This window comes from Armigeres subalbatus, chromosome 1 (genome assembly GCF_024139115.2).
Source record: "Armigeres subalbatus isolate Guangzhou_Male chromosome 1, GZ_Asu_2, whole genome shotgun sequence".
NCBI lineage: Eukaryota > Metazoa > Arthropoda > Insecta > Diptera > Culicidae > Armigeres > Armigeres subalbatus.
Window position 1 is genome coordinate 20,080,870 of NC_085139.1, and position 17,044 is coordinate 20,097,913.

The 17,044-nt window shown below is 43.6% G+C and overlaps 1 protein-coding gene across 1 annotated transcript in view; it reads left to right on the forward strand.

The window, feature by feature from the left end:
• The window catches only part of LOC134222520 (cytochrome P450 306a1), a 53,752-nt gene that overhangs the window by 23,115 nt on the left and 13,593 nt on the right, over positions 1 to 17,044 (forward strand). The window contains exon 5 of the mRNA XM_062701671.1: positions 6,924 to 7,413. Within this exon, the coding sequence (XP_062557655.1) occupies positions 6,924 to 7,413 (490 nt within the window). The remainder of the gene's footprint in view (positions 1 to 6,923; positions 7,414 to 17,044) is intronic.

A 17,044-nucleotide genomic window follows, 5' to 3' on the forward strand; every position in this document is an offset into this window, starting at 1 on the left:
TTAAGGGAAGGGTAGATGTGTTGCCTTCTTTAAAAGTAGGCCTTTGTCCGGATTAAGGCAATAGCAGATGTGATCCCTTCTTTAAAACCATAGTGCCCAAATGTGCCCAGATTTAGTCGAGTTGCTGCAACCATTGTTGTCTGACTTGTGTTGCTCGGGAAGAAGGCGTTTGCCCAGAATAAGGCAATAGTTAATTTGACCCCTTCTTTGAAGGTGAGCGTTTGTCCGGAACTGGGCAATTGTGGACGTGATCCCTTCTCTAAAAGTAGGTGCTTGCCTGGATTAAGGTAATGGCAATGGAATGGATTTTGCCCAAAATAAGGCAATGGTTGATGTGAGAAGTCAGCGTTTACCTGGATTAAGGCATTGGTGGATTTGATTGCTTCTTTAAAAGAAGGTATTCGTCCGGTATCGAGCAACGGGAATTGAAATTCTTTTTTCGGGAGTGGCCGTTTGCCTGGAATAAGTCAATGATGAATGTGATCTCCTTCCCGGAAGTTGTTCTGCCATTTCGTTTGTTCGTCCTTTCGAAAAATGTCTTCCATCAGTCTAAATATATAAGAACGTGTCCTCGATGGTCTTTACACCAAATGACCTTATGCCAAATGGCGTTATGTGAATACCTTTATGCCAATTGACCCAAAGCCATATTTGGGACAGATCAAATTTCATATCAAATTTGGAATATTTTGACGTAGGACTACGTCTGTGTTTTCTATATTGGGGTACACTTTAGGATTGCGAAAATCGGGGACCGTCACGAAAATATGATAGATTTTGAACTTTAATATCTCAGCCGTTTCTCGATGGATTTTCAATTTTTTTGGACCATTCGATCAAGGATGAGTCAACGCTTCTTTGTATTTATTTGAAAATACTGATTTTTAACTATTTATTATCGATAATTGATAAAAAGTTTAGAAATAGACCAACCAACCAATCACGTACATGCATCACTAGCACAGACATCAAAAATCAATCACTTGCGGGTTTCGATCTAATCCTCAGTTTGAACAAGGTTTCACACAGAGCAGACGCATCAAAGCGATCGCAGCGGAGCGGACACAGCATCACGGAGGCACTAATAACATTTTCAAAGGAAATCCATCGCATTGGTGGTGGTGCTCGATGTGTTGCTGCAGATCATTCAACCTCAACGAACCAGCATTTCATATGAAGAAAGGGTTGACCATAAAAATAGCACTGTGGCGATCCCGCACCGCCAGTGCCAAAAATTGTGGTGTCAGTTAGTTGGAAAGGAGCATTGGGAAAAGAAAAATTGGTTCTTCTCAGGACCAACATTTTATGGAAAAAAAAAAGAGTTAATTGCGTTAATGGACTGTATCGGTGGCATCGGGTTTGGCGTGGTAGCTTGGTTGCCTTTAGTGATCTCCCTCCGACGCGCTATCAAATTCGGTATTTACGATTGAGTTTTACACTTTGAAGAAAGTTTATTTCGGGTAGTCGGATCAACCTTCTTATGTATAAAATGGTGGCTTTTGTATAAAATCAATGAAGACGCCACCTCAGTGGAAACTATCTACAGCAACCACCCATCGGTTAACGTCGCTCGGACAGACAGATGCCAAGAGATAATGTTTTGTAATATGAAGAAACTTCGTCTTGAGTCAAGTTTCTGTTGTCATTCCTCGCAGCAATACACATCTTAGATAAACAACATCTCATAAACAAATTCAGAATCTTGCAAGAAAATTTCATAGGATTCTTAGAATTTGTCATCCTTCGAACGGTCCGTTGTCTGCGGAACCCCGATCGAAATAGCTCGCGCGCGCCGAAAAGCAGCTTTCTTATATCTAATGTAGTAATTCCATTAGCCCCGCCCCTTCATTATCGTTATGAGTGCACATTATATTTACATTTATATCAGATCACAAAGGGGCGGAACTAACGGGCTTAATTTATTGAATACAAGAAAGCTGCTTTCCAGCGCGCTCGAGCCATTTTGATCTGGATTTCGCAGAGAGTGGTTGAGCAAGATTTTACGCTAGGAATGGGCGTTTTTCGGAAAAATATCGATACTGCCGAATCGATGTTTTTGCCTTTCTCGTATTTATTATCGAAATATCGATGCGGCGTTGAAACATCGATATTCCGATAAAATTAAAAGCACGAGCAAAAAAAAAGAAATAGAAAACTTTAGATTTCCCATTTTAGATCATCGAATCACACATCAAAAAATCGATACGGTCAAATATCGAACTTAAAAAAATCGATACAAAATATCGATTAATCGGAGCGAAAATATCGATTCCCGATATATCGTATCGGTATCGCCCATTCCTATTTTACGCAGAGCGGACGCAGCGGAGCGAACACAGCAGCACGAAGGCGCTCTGGTAGCATTTTCAAAGGAAAATCATCGAATTGGTGGTGGAAGTCTGCGTTGGTGGTCGTCATTCAACCTCAACAACAAATCAAAATCTTGTGAGGAAATTCCATTTGACTGCTACTGACGCCATACATTTGAACAAACTCATTGCATCATCTCCCTCCAACGCGCGCTTGTGGTTGTGCTACCAAAGGGCAACTTTCTGTCGTCGCCATACGTTAGTAACCCGAAAAAAAACCGATATCATTTCTAATGACTAACGAAACTAAACCAAAGAATCTTGCCAGAAAATTTCACTTTCCGTCAACGACGGCCAAATCGATGAAGACGCCACCTTAGTGAAAAATGACGTTTAGCTGCCTTAGTTTTTCAAATGGCGCATTATTAAAAACAATAAATCTTTCCAAAATCGTCATTGTCATTAAAACAGCCGAACAGTCTGTTTGCCTGGGTAAATAATTTTCCCAACGGTCAAAACCTCTTCTTGTCCTGAAAAGGACTGTTTGTAATTTATTCTTCAAGTCCCGCTCACTTTCCCCCAGCGCTACAGAAAACGATGCATGTACGCTTCCATCGCCGGCGGAAGTCGAACGTTGCAAATTAATATATTTGTGTTTGGTTTCGCGCCACCTCCGATTCTGCTTATTTTTCCTTTATTCCGGACAGTTTTGAGCTAATGTCTTCTAGGATTCTGATGATATCCACTGAAAGATAGACGAGTGGCTTCAGTGGCGTTGCGGCCGATGAGTCGTTCCTTTTCCACGGCTGGTTCATCCAACTGGGAGCTACTTTCAGTTTCTTGATTCGGTTGACCTCCGAGCACAATGCTAATAAATTGATACAAATTATGATGAAAAATACCCTCCATTTCGTATAGCTACGTAGTCCTACGTCACCTTTGCGTACAACCTGATTGGGCTGCACCTTTGAGTTTTTTGCATCGTTTTCATTCAAAATATCTAAAATAACCATTTCCGAGCTATGCGTTTAGGAAAATGGCCAAAAGCTAACATAGTTTATTTGGTGAAAGAACCGAAAAAATATGAAAAATTATGAATGTGGCGAACCTGGTCTGATCCCTCCAGCAGAAACGAATTGAGAGAAAGGTTTCCCACTTAAGCGGCAGCATCCCAGACGATTCGTTGTTTACCCGATCTATTGGGATTCACAACGGGAAAGATCGGCAGATATCACGAACGTCCAGAGTACATGGCTTCCTTCTGAAGAGCCTTGGCCAGCACTGGTTCCCGAGCCATGCGCTTGTTCAAGCAGTTTTGCCTTTTCAGGGCCACGGCTTTGCTCGACAGTAGTCGAACATCATTGTATCGCCATAGCAGACAGGTCTCGTATCGTTTATTATGCAAAACCGTGTTTTCTTGTAACAGTTTCATCGCTCGTTCGTCGTCTTTCGACATCAAAGGTGTTCCGTTGAGTTGTACTCCGAGACTATCGAGGGAGAAATAACTCTTGACTGCTGAATGAAGTCCTTTGCATTGGCAGATGTGGTAGCTATACGAAACATCGTTTTTTGCATCCAGCCAGCCTAGCCGAGTTAGTACAGCCGTTGGCTGTTTCTCCCTCCCAAAAGAATTCGGGATTTTGCTACAACATAAGAGTCAATTGGTAGATCTGTTAAATACTCGAAATGCTTAGCTAGCTCGGTCGCTGACATTGACTGTTCAGGATGAACTAGGCTACGTACAGTATGCACCTCCGGAAGGTGGAAGCGCTGTCCTGATTTTGAAGCACTGGAAATGTCCGCTGAGAATATAACCGACTCTTGCTCATATCTTCCTTGCCCTCTTGTCCACGAAATGCACAGCGGAGACTTCTCGCCGTTGAGATTGAGTTCCTTCCATAAACTGTGTTCCACCAGTGTTGATGTCGATCCTCCATCCAGGAAGGCGTATGTAGTAATCGATCTTCCTTTGCCGTGAAGCGTGACACACGCGTACTTCAGCAGCAAATTTGGCAACGAGCTGTGATGCGCATTTACAGACGCGTTCTATGCTGGAGCGCTTGGTCGTTGAAATGCAATAACGTAGCAGCTCCAATCTCCTTTCGATGGAATGCCCACTTCATTTTCAATGCCGATGGCAGGCTACCCTCAAGCTCCTGTAGCAATGCCACGTTGTATAATCGTTCGTCCAACTGACACACTTGTATAGTCACGCAAAAGTTCTGAACTGTGACACCGAGGTCAACAACGACGCCGAACTCTCCGGACCATTGTCTCCATGATGGATTTTGGATTACCAAAGAGAGTTTTCAATCGGCTCATGATCACTGGAACGTTGTCGGGGTGTAGAAGAAGGCTTTTAACGGCGTTCAATGCCTTGTCATGTAGACTTCTCTCGAGACGATCGAGCAGCTCATCGTTCCTAAAACCACACATTCTAGAAGTTCGCTCGTATGCTGCAATGAAACGTGGCCAAACCTCAGGATCCCCACCGAACTTCGGGAGATCTTTTATCGTCTGTCTTGCAGCTACCGTCGCCAAGTCGACGTAAACCGGTAGGGGTGTTTCCAGAGTCCAGATGTATCCGCTTCCAACTGCAATTTCTGCTGCTGCAACTGAAACTTACCCATCTGCAACTAATTTAACTGCTCCTGCTCTCGCTGCTGCAGCTCTTGTTGTTTCTGCCACTGCTCAAGCTTCTGACGCTGTTCCTCAGACTCAGGCTCTTTTTGTTGCTCCTGTTGACACTGCTTTTGCTGCTGATCAAGAAGTCCCATCTGGTCACTCAAGGCTCGCCGTTGTTTATCCAGCGATGTCCTCACGCATCCGTTACAGCTCCATTCATAATCCCGAATACTGTCGTTCACATTCACACAATCGTAATGGAACCACACATCACACTCATCGCATTGTACCATCCGACCATTAGTACAGTCTAAGGCGATCCGACGGCACACTCCGCAACTAGCCCCCTCACCAGGAGATTCAATTTTGTTATTGGAACGCATTCCCACACCCGCTACGTTTCCGCTTGACATTCCGGAACTAAACTAAAAAAAACGGTTTTCAGTTATGTGTTATTGGCATATATCTTTTTTAGCATGCTGGGTCATTAGGCCGAAGGCCATTAGGCCGAACGGTCATTAGGCCGAATGAGAACTGGGGAGTGAGAAGTGAGTAGTGCGATATGAGGATGAAGTATAACGGAAGAAGAAAAAAGCAAAAAGGAGGAAGAAGGAAGAAGGAAAAAGGAAGAAGAAAGAAGGAAAAAGGAAGAAGGAAGAAGGAAGAAAGAAGAAGGAAGAAGGAAGAAGGAAGAAGGAAGAATGAAGAAGGAAGAAGGAAGTAGGAAGAATGAAGAAGAAAGAAGAAAGAAGAAGAACGAAGGAAGACGGAAGAAAGAAGAATGAAGATAGAAGAAGGAAGAAGAAAGAAGGTAGAAGGAAGGTGGAAGAAGGAAGAAGGAACAAGGAAGAAAGAAGAAGGAAGAAGGAAGAAAGAAGAGGAAGAAGGAAGAAGGAAAAAGGAAGAAGGAATAAGAAAGAAGGAATAAGGAAGAAGGAAGCAGGAAGAAGGAAGAAGGAAGAAGGAAGAACGAAGAAAGAAGAAGGAAGACGGAAGTAGGAAGAAGGAAGAAGGAGAGGGAAGAAGGAAGAGGAAAGAAAGAAGAAAAGAGAAGGAAGAATAAAGAAGGAAGAAAGAAGAAGGAATAAGGAAGAAGGAAGAAGGAAGAAAGAAGAAGGAAAAAGGAAGATCATTTTTCTAGAATTAAACGAAATTTCATTTCGCTTACCTTGGATATGTATTCGAAAGCGTTCCCCATCTATTCTTTTGTAAAAATGCTTCCGTCTCATGTATTTCATGTATTCCGTCCTAAAATAACAACTCCAATTATTGGTATGCTGTTCCAATAGTTGCGGTATTTTTAATTCGTGTTCCTATAGATACGAATCCTATTGTTTATTTACGGGACTCGCAACTATATGAGTACTACCGCAACTTTTGATGCACAGGCGAAAATTAAATAAGGTATTTTCTAGATATTTACCAGTTTTTGAAGATAACCAATGCTGTTTTAACTTCCTTCGTATGTTGACATATCGTTTAATCATTGAACGTAATGGGTTGCTGCGATTGATTAGTAGATTGACGCGCACTGTACCACCGCAACTATAGGAACACCCACGACTATCGGATCGTTTGCCCTACTATTACTTACCGTTTTGACTCAAATTCTGGAAATGCTAAACACTTCCATTTTAACATCCCGAAACCAAGGTTTCATGGTTTTTCGTATGCAACATCATGATGCAAGATTGAGAATAAAATCGAGATACTATGTATTAACTGAAGCGATTGTGTTCGAAATGCTCATTTGATAGCGACTGTTCGTAATATGAATCAAAACGATAGATTATTATTGGTTATTGAACAAGAACTATTTACATTATGCGGACTGAATGACATTTGAATACATATCGCTGTAAACTACATCTTTTGCAATTATATCGCATACCCTTACCGTAGACAGATCGCATAAAAGATTAATGTTTCTACCTTTTCTCTTCCTGACCGTTTCTGCACGGCTGCGGGTGCAACTCTCTGCCACACCAGACATCTGCCTGCAAGCAAAAGGATAATTGAATTTTTATTAAATGGCAAAGCAAAAACCCATAAAATTTACGACTCGATCATCGAAAAGCAGCGCAACCGCCTGGTTGGCAAAGATGCCGGCGACGACGACGAGGTCACCGACCTCCAGCCCGATTGCATCCTGTCGAATTTCCTGCGGGAAACCCGTCGAAGGGAATCGGACGGCCGCCCGGAGCTGGCATTCTGCAGCGACGTCCAGCTTCGACATCTGCTGGCGGATTTATTCGGGGCAGGTGTGGACACCACGTTCACCACTCTCCGTTGGCTGATGCTGTTTCTGGCCTTGGACAAAGACGTGCAGGGCCGGCTGCGGCAGGAGATGGCTAGCCGGCTGCAGGGGGAACCGTGCCTGAATGATATGGACTCGTTGCCATACTTGAAGGCGTGCGTGGCCGAAGCCCAGCGCTTGAGAACGGTCGTTCCACTTGGGATTCCACATGGAGCAGTTTCGGTGAGTATGAAATTGTCTTAACTACAGGAATGTTACGGGGAATATGATTTTTTCATGACTTACCTTTTCCACAGTTTAAAGAAACCTAATCGGTTTCGGTCTGAGAACGGAAAATCTTCCAATTAAATAATTAACAGAGACGAGACGACTAAAGAATTTTATATGAAATTTCTCTAGTGATTCAATCCATAGAAAGTTTCAATACTTTTTCAAAGAATTTTATCCAATGCCGCTTTCAAACTGAGTTCATCTCTAATAAAGCATATCAGTCCTATCCTTGTTGAATTTCTTGTTCATATGGAAGTTATATCACTATGATTAAATATCTCAGGAATAAATTTAGACAGTATGGATCCAACGTCTGTTCTAATCTACTAATAATAGTCATGTTTATTGAATTTGTCAATTTTGTTATAGATATTTGGTTATGAACGTGGAAATATTTGAAAAAAAATGCGTCACATTACACTTGTTTTTGGTGGAAGAATCGATAGTCATTTCGTCACCTGGAACGTTGCCTTGAGCCTGTTACTACCTATACCGTGTCCAAAATATCCTTATACACTTTTTTATCTCATCATTGTGGCGAAGTTATTAGCTAGCGCGGCACGCTACCGTTTTTTTTTTTATCGAGAATGGCATTATTCATGATGCTTTCTATTATAAAATGGAAGAAATACAAAATGTTGTTTAGCCAAGCTTAGAGAAAATGTACGTAAAGGACAATTTTGTGTTTCAAAAGGTCGAAGCGGCTTTTTTACACTGAGTTGGCTGCAAATTGGCCTTTCAGTTTATTAGATGTAAGCTTCTTGGACTATTTTATGTGGTCAAACATGGTGCCGTGAAAAAACGAATATAAAGTGTCTTTTTTGCCCTTCTCAAAGCCAAGTTCTACGTGCGTGCCGCTTGCGATAATTTCGAAAAATGTTTGAAGCTCGTTAAAATATTAAAAGCGCTATGATTTGGAAACACATGCTGAAATTAGTTAATATTATATTAGCTTTTCAATTAAAACAATTACCTTCAAAATCCGAATACCTGGGGTGAAATAATCGAAGTTTAAATTTGTATTTTGATACATTAGACCAGCACAGTCATTGGAGCCTCACCAACAAGCAATGCCTCCAGAGCAGACATGTGCGCCACCACCACTGATATTTTTTTTACGTTGCCGCGCGCTGTATGGAAATTCACCACACCGCACCGTGGAATACCTACGTTTTTACCACGCCGAAGACCATGAAAGGACTATTGACGTATAAACGCGCGCGGTTCTGAAACGCTCATCCAGGCTCGTCCGTACCGCGAGCGATGTTTTACCTTTAGTGTTGTACACGCGCGTACCTGAGTTTTTCCAAAGATCAGTTTTGTGTCAAACATACATATTTTCAGCCAAGTTCATATGACAATTATTCCTTCACAATTATGCAGTCTCTATTCTCACTTCCGCTAAAATCGAAATCATTGGACGGCGATCTACCAACAACTGCTCCTAGAACGCTTTCGGAAATTCCTATTTCATTCAACAAAACTTTATTGTAAAAACAATCATGAACTTCCTTCAAAAATCTTCTTCTAGAATTTCTTCTGAAATTTCTTCAGAAATATTTTTAGAAATTGCTTCGAGAATTTATACAAAAATTTCATCAGGGATTTAGACCAGGAGTTTCTTCGGCAACTTCTGCAGCATTTTTTTCAACTTCCTTTTCAGGAATTTCTTTGAGAATTCCTCCAATGAGTCCACTGGGAAATCCACACGAAATGGCATCGGAAATTCATACAGAGATCATAATCAGGAGTGCTGTCGTGAATTTCTTCATAAAATCCACCGCGAATTGCTTCGGGAAATCTCTCAGGAACTTCTGTGAATATTCCTAAAAATTGCTTCTGGAATTCTTCCGGATAGAGGGAAGAGGGGAAACCCGGAAGATATGGTAAGGGATTGTTAAACGAATTTCTGGAGGAATTTTGGAGTCTTTTTCGGGAATTCACTAAGGAATTTCTGGAGTAGCTCGTGAAAGAAAATTCTTTAAGGATTTTCGGAGTTTTTCTTCCATGATTCATTTTCATTTATTTAGTTAACATCTAAACAGATAACACTGAATCAACAATTTGACGCCACAATGCACGGTTCGAGGCCGCATCTCTCCATCCTCGGATACGCCCCACGCTCGCCAAGTCGTTCTGCACCTGGTCTGCCCATCTCGCTCGCTGCGCTCCACGCCGTCTCGTACCTGCCGGATCGGAAGCGAACACCATCTTTGCAGGGTTGCTGTCCGGCATTCTTGCAACATGTCCTGCCCATCGTACCCTTCCGGCTTTAGCTACCTTCTGGATACTGGGTTCGCCGTAGAGTTGGGCGAGCTCATGGTTCATTCTTCGCCGCCACACACCGTCTTCTTGCACACCGCCAAAGATGGTCCTAAGCACCCGTCTCTCGAATACTCCGAGTGCTTGCAAGTCCTCCTCGAGCATTGTCCATGTTTCATGTCCGTAGAGGACTACCGGTCTTATTAACGTCTTGTACATGACACATTTGGTGCGGTGGCGAATCTTTTTCGACCGCAGTTTCTTCTGGAGCCCGTAGTAGGCCCGACTTCCACAGATGATGCGCCTTCGTATTTCACGACTAACGTTGTTGTCAGCCGTTAGCAAGGATCCGAGGTAGACGAATTCCTCGACCACCTCGAAGGTATCCCCGTCTATCGTAACACTGCTTCCCAGGCGGGCCCTGTCGCGCTCGGTTCCGCCCACAAGCATGTACTTTGTCTTTGACGCATTCACCACTAGTCCAACTTTTTGCTTCACGTTTCAGGCGGGTGTACAGTTCTGCCACCTTTGCAAATGTTCGGCCGACAATGTCCATGTCATTCGCGAAGCAAATAAATTGACCGGATCTGTTGAAAATCGTACCCCGGCTGTTACACCCGGCTCTCCGCATTACACCTTCTAGCGCAATGTTGAACAACAGGCACGAAAGTCCATCACCTTGTCTTAGTCCCCGGCGCGATTCGAACGAACTTGAGTGTTCGCCCGAAATCTTCACAAAGTTTTGCACACCATCCACCGTTGCTTTGATCAGTCTGGTAAGCTTCCCAGGGAAGCTGTTCTCGTCCATAATTTTCCATAGCTCTACGCGGTCTATACTGTCGTATGCCGCATGGAAATCAACTAACAGATGGTGCGTTGGGACCTGGTATTCACGGCATTTTTGAAGTATTTGCCGTACAGTAAAGATCTGGTCCGTTGTCGAGCGGCCGTCAACGAAGCCGGCTTGATAACTTCCCACGAACTCGTTCACTTATGGTGACAGACGACGGAAGATGATCTGGGATATCACTTTGTAGGCGGAATTAAGGATGGTGATCGCTCGAAAGTTCTCACACTCCAGTTTGTCGCCTTTCTTGTAGATGGGGCATATAACCCCTTCCTTCCACTCCTCCGGTAGCTGTTCGGTTTCCCAGATTCTGACTATCAGTTTGTGCAGGCAAGTGGCCAGCTTTTCCGGGCCCATCTTGATGAGCTCAGCTCCGATACCATCCTTACCAGCTGCTTTATTGGTCTTTAGCTGTTGAATGGCATCCTTAACTTCCCTCAAGGTGGGGGCTGGTTGGCTTCCATCGTCCGCTGAACTGACGTAGTCATCTCCTCCGCTGCCTTGACTTTCACTGCCTGTACTCTCAGCGCCATTCAGATGTTCCTCGTAGTGCTGCTTCCACCTTTCGATCACCACACGTTCGTCCGTCAAGATGCTCCCATCCTTATCCCGGCACATTTCGGCTCGCGGCACGAAGCCTTTCCGGGATGCGTTGAGCTTCTGATAGAACTTGCGTGTATCTTGAGAACGGCACAGCTGTTCCATCTCTTCGCACTCCGCTTCTTCCAGGCGGCGTTTCTTCTCCTGAAAAAGGCGGGTCTGCTGTCTCCGCTTCCGTCTATAACGTTTCACGTTCTGCCGGGTACCTTGCTGCAGCGCGACCATCCGCGCTGCGTCCTTCTCCTCCAGAATCTGTCTGCACTCTTCGTCGAACCAATCGTTCCGTCGACTTCGACCCATATACCCGACGTTGTTCTCCGCTGCGTCGTTAATGGCTGCTTTAACTGTACTCCAGCAGTCCTCAAGAGGGGCCCCATCGAGCTCACCCTCTTCCGGCAACGCTGCCTCGAGATGCTGCGCGTATGCAGTGGCGACATCAGGTTGCTTCAGTCGCTCTAGGTCGTACCGCGGCGGTCGTCGGTACCGAACATTGTTGATGACGGATAGTTTTGGGCGCAGTTTAACCATCACCAGATAGTGGTCAGAGTCGATGTTAGCGCCACGATATGTCCTGACGTCGATAATGTCGGAGAAGTGCCGTCCATCAATCAGAACGTGGTCGATTTGTGATTCTGTCTGCAGTGGCGATCTCCAGGTGTACCGATACGGGAGGCTGTGTTGGAAGTAGGTGCTGCGAATGGCCATATTCTTGGAGGCGGCGAAATCAATTAGTCGTAGGCCGTTTTCGTTCGTCAGCCGGTGAGCGCTGAACTTTCCAATAGTCGGTCTAAACTCCTCCTTTTGGCCAACCTGAGCGTTCAAATCTCCTATGATGATTTTGACGTCGTGGCTTGGGCAGCTGTCGTACTCACGTTCCAGCTGCGCGTAGAATGCGTCCTTATCATCATCAGTGCTTCCGGAGTGTGGGCTATGGACGTTGATTATGCTGAAGTTGAAGAACCGGCCTTTGATCCTCAACCTGCACATTCTTTCATTGATCGGCCACCACCCGATCACGCGCCTTTGCATATCGCCCATCACTATGAAAGCTGTTCCCAGCTCGTGTGTGCTGCCGCAGCTCTGGTAGATGGTATGATTACCTCTAAACGTTCGCACCATTGATCCCTTCCAACAAACCTCCTGCAGCGCTACGATGCCGAATCCACGGTCCTTGAGCACATCGGCGAGTATGCGCTGCTCCCGATGAAGTTGAGAGATTTGCAGTTCCACGAACCGAGTTTCCAATCGCTAGTCCCTTTTCGTCGCAGTGGTCTTCGCCGATGGTTCCGGTCCGTACTCTCTTGTTGATTGTTCGTTGCTTATGATTTTTTAAAGGCTGGCTTGCAGGGCCTGACACCAAACCCCCTAAATTTCCGGAGGGCCATTCCTCCTTATTTCCGGTGAACCATGGTGCACAGTTTCACTTAGAGTCCCTCGCTGGCACTCGGACGATGATCAGCCGCCCCTAACATGGAGAACAGACGCTGTTGTGAGCCGATCCTGACATGGAGAACAGACGCTCAATAAGATTTGCACCTCCGGAGAGGAGCGAACCCCCCCTTCCCTGTCAGCATACGACCATAGTTCCCACCGGGGTTGGTTACCCGATCTTCCCTAAGGTTGCTCGTATCACGGCCAGCACCGCGGGGAGGTAGGGATAGGAGTTGCTGGGTAAGAGGCTAAGGACCGCGAGATGGGGTCTATTTTATTCCTTCAGGTACGCGAAGTACCAATGGTACGCTTTACCCAGCATTTGCCTTACCCAGCATTTGCCTTTTCTTCCATGATATTCCGGATGAATTCATGGAAAATCAGGGAAGTATCATAAGTTCTTTTCTGGATGAATTCATGGAGAAATTTTGGGAGTATACCTGGACAATTTTTAGAGGACTTCAGAAAGAATTTACGGGAGAGTTTCATAAATAATTTCCAGAGGAAATAAGGAGGGAAATCTCGGAGGAATTTCCTGAAGAGTTCTAAACAAAAATCCGAAGAATGAAGAAATGAAGAAATTTCTGTAGGAATAACCGGGTGAAATTCTTAAGGGATTCCTTTTGGAAATTCCAAAAAATCCTGATCGATTTACAGAAGGAAATTCGGGGAGGAATTTCCGGGTTAATTTCTGGAGGAATGCGCGTAAGATACTCTGGAGAAATCCGCAATGGAATTTCCAAAAAAAAATTGATGGTCAATTAGCTGGTGAACGAATGTTTGGAAGTCATTCGGGAGAAGATAACAGTCAACAAAATGTGGGAAACAATTCTAAGTTTTCTAGTTCGGCAGATTAAGACGGCTGGAGTAAAATTTGATTGAGTGGACCAGACTGTGCTGTTGTTTCAGACATCGCCATATTCGCTAGTAACGGCATTTTTGGAGAAGATTCCAGAGTAAGATCTGAAGATCGAAGCTGTAAAACTGTTGGCTGAAGACATAAATTTGCAAGAACGGAACGGTGAAATCAGTAAAATTGAAAGGTGATAAATTGAAGAAACCTTTTCCAGTGCTGAAACAAATGCTCCCGCAAACCAACGGCAATTGGTGAGCTTAGTAGCAGTTGTAGTACTCGGAATCTAGTGACCATCTTGTCAATGACATCTGACTGTATTCCATAGTTCAAAAGTTGAAGCAACCGATAGTGATCACTTGATGCCTGCAAGGAAACATATCATGGCTGAAGTTCAGGTAAGACCAGTTGTGGCATCGACACATTGGGCATTCCCAAGTAACCAATAAGCCGTATATTCCACCAAATCGGGCATATAGTGCTGCTTTAATGCTTTTAGGTTTTTAATAGCCGTATATTGGCTCTATATGGCGGTTTGACGTAATATAGTGCTAATGGTTACTTGGGTTTGAGCGAACATGGAATGAAAGCGGTAATCTGTTACCAAACTGGTGCTTACTTTCGGGAAGGAAAATGGAGTTGAAAATTGAGGAAAATTATCATGACCCGTTTTATATAAATTTGTGATCGGGCAACCAGGTCAACAGAACGAATTCGCTCGGATGTTTGTGGTCCAATCAATCCCTCAGCTTAGACGAGTAGATTTTTTTATGAGCGGTACAGTATAACACTGAATCAACAATTTGACGCCAACCACAATGTGGTAGTAGCGGATTGTGTTGAAATAATAATCGGAGATACGAAATAAAAGCATGAATTATTTGAATGAGATTTGAATTTTCAAACCGGAGCAGTCGGCGTTCAAATAGTAGGCGCCCATTTGCAGACGAATATGAACTTGATTGACAGAACGAAACAAAAAACGAGACGATACTAATCCGAACATTAGGTACATCGTCTATGTATCACTAGAGCTATTCTTTCTGTCAGAACATACTTGTGAGTACACAGCCCATGATAATTCAGATATTCGACGGATGTCCTAAGGATATTCGCTCGGCCCCGACACACAATACATGGTTCGAGGCGAGGTTTGAAGTAGGCGGCGACGTGTACGGATGTGCCTTACCCGTCACTAAGCTGTTTTTTTTTAATAGTTCAATTCAGCTGAACATTCAATGATCAGCCCGAATAGAGTCAAGTTGTTCACCCAAATCTTTGGCCATTAGTCGTATGAAGTGCTGAATTTGAGCTGCGAAAATTAAGAATTTTTGAAAAGAAAGAAGGTGCAACATTAAGAAGAAATAGTATCGCTTTCCTGTTTCCGAAAGAAGCGATTGGAATGTGGAAGAAAAGTGGATAATCTGGGCAGGAGCCGGAGCTCCATCAGAGCAACAAGAAAGTAATATATTTTCAAGAAAAAAAGGTTTCAATTCCAAGGACACACCATATTATGTCTTGCTTGTATCTTGTATTACCAGAAGTTTGATAATTTGGTAAGATATTGGTCGAAAATAAGTAAGTAAAAATACTTTTATTATTCATAATGATGTTGAGAATTGCTGTGATGCTGTTGATTTTTCATCGCAATTCGTAAGTTGTGACAAACTTTGTAAGTTTGACTCAGTGGGATGGGATTTGATGTGATCTTGGGAGATTGCCGGCTTTACGGGTGGAATCCTTTAAAGCAGTGGTCCCCAGCATGTTCACTATCGAGGGCCGCATTGCAATTTCGAACTGGTGAAGCTGGCCGCAGTATATTCACAATATTTGTTTCTTTATTCCAAATTTATTTTTAGTGCAACATGATTGTTATGAATAAAATAAAATTTTAACAAAATATTTTATTCCCGTAAAACTTTTTCGACTAACATACTTCAGACTTGATATACGAGAAAATTCTTTCACAACACCATCTTTTCGGTTCAGTTAGCAGAAAATATTCTGAGCTTTTTGTTTCGAAATGATTATACGGGCAAATGAAAAAAATCTAAATAAATAGAAATTTTACATTGAAAATAAGATAATTGCCTATAAAGAAATCAGGGTATGAGCAATAAATAAATATACAATTTTCACAAATAATCGAGAATTTTTCACAAAACAAAAATAAATTAGCACTTTTAGCTATTATGGAAGAAGGGTGTGCCTTGTAAAACTCTAAATATTCCACGCAAAGACGCAAAGAGAGAGAGAGAGAGAGAGAGAGAGAGAGAGAGAGAGAGAGAGAGAGAGAGAGAGAGAGAGAGAGAGAGAGAGAGAGAGAGAGAGAGAGAGAGAGAGAGAGAGAGAGAGAGAGAGAGAGAGAGAGAGAGAGAGAGAGAGAGAGAGAGAGAGAGAGAGAGAGAGAGAGAGAGAGAGAGAGAGAGAGAGAGAGAGAGAGAGAGAGAGAGAGAGAGAGAGAGAGAGAGAGAGAGAGAGAGAGAGAGAGAGAGAGAGAGAGAGAGAGAGAGAGAGAGAGAGAGAGAGAGAGAGAGAGAGAGAGAGAGAGAGAGAGAGAGAGAGAGAGAGAGAGAGAGAGAGAGAGAGAGAGAGAGAGAGAGAGAGAGAGAGAGAGAGAGAGAGAGAGAGAGAGAGAGAGAGAGAGAGAGAGAGAGAGAGAGAGAGAGAGAGAGAGAGAGAGAGAGAGAGAGAGAGAGAGAGAGAGAGAGAGAGAGAGAGAGAGAGAGAGAGAGAGAGAGAGAGAGAGAGAGAGAGAGAGAGAGAGAGAGAGAGAGAGAGAGAGAGAGAGAGAGAGAGAGAGAGAGAGAGAGAGAGAGAGAGAGAGAGAGAGAGAGAGAGAGAGAGAGAGAGAGAGAGAGAGAGAGAGAGAGAGAGAGAGAGAGAGAGAGAGAGAGAGAGAATCTCTAGATTTGATTAGTGAGGGCTCTAGGGACTTATATGGGAACGCAAAGCTGCTATCGATTTGATACCATGCGTATTTGACCTGGTAGACCAATTGAACTCACAATTTGGAGAACCTAGACCATCTGGGTTTAAGTTGTTTGAATGATAAAGCATTCGCAAGAGCTGTATGAACTTGAACTTGACAGAGGAGGCCTCAAGATAGTTCTTGTTACATTATTTGCACAAATCTCATACAAGTGAGTCATATGGAATAGCTTTGTTCATACGGGCTTATAAACGGACCATGAAATCCTCCGAGATACATGGTTATCAAATTTAAAAATTCATCCAGGTAATCTACGTAGATTACTCAACTACCGGCACTACACGGCTATAAAGGCTGATTAATGCCATGTGCAGCCGAACAGCCGAAAAAGTAGTTTGGCTGAATTGTCGCCAGAAAATTAGGAAGTGAGAAATGAGGAGAGAAAAGTGAAACGTACCTCTACGTAACTCAAAGATACGATTCCGAGGGAAGAAGTTGCATCACATATCAGGGTAAAAATCCCCGTTCCCCGTTCAGACCCAAGAACACGAATTCTTCAACCACCTCGAATTTGTTACCACCAATACAAACTCGGCTTAGGTTGTCCTCTCTTGAGCCTCTTCCTATCATGTAATTCGTCTTCGACGTGTTGATGACT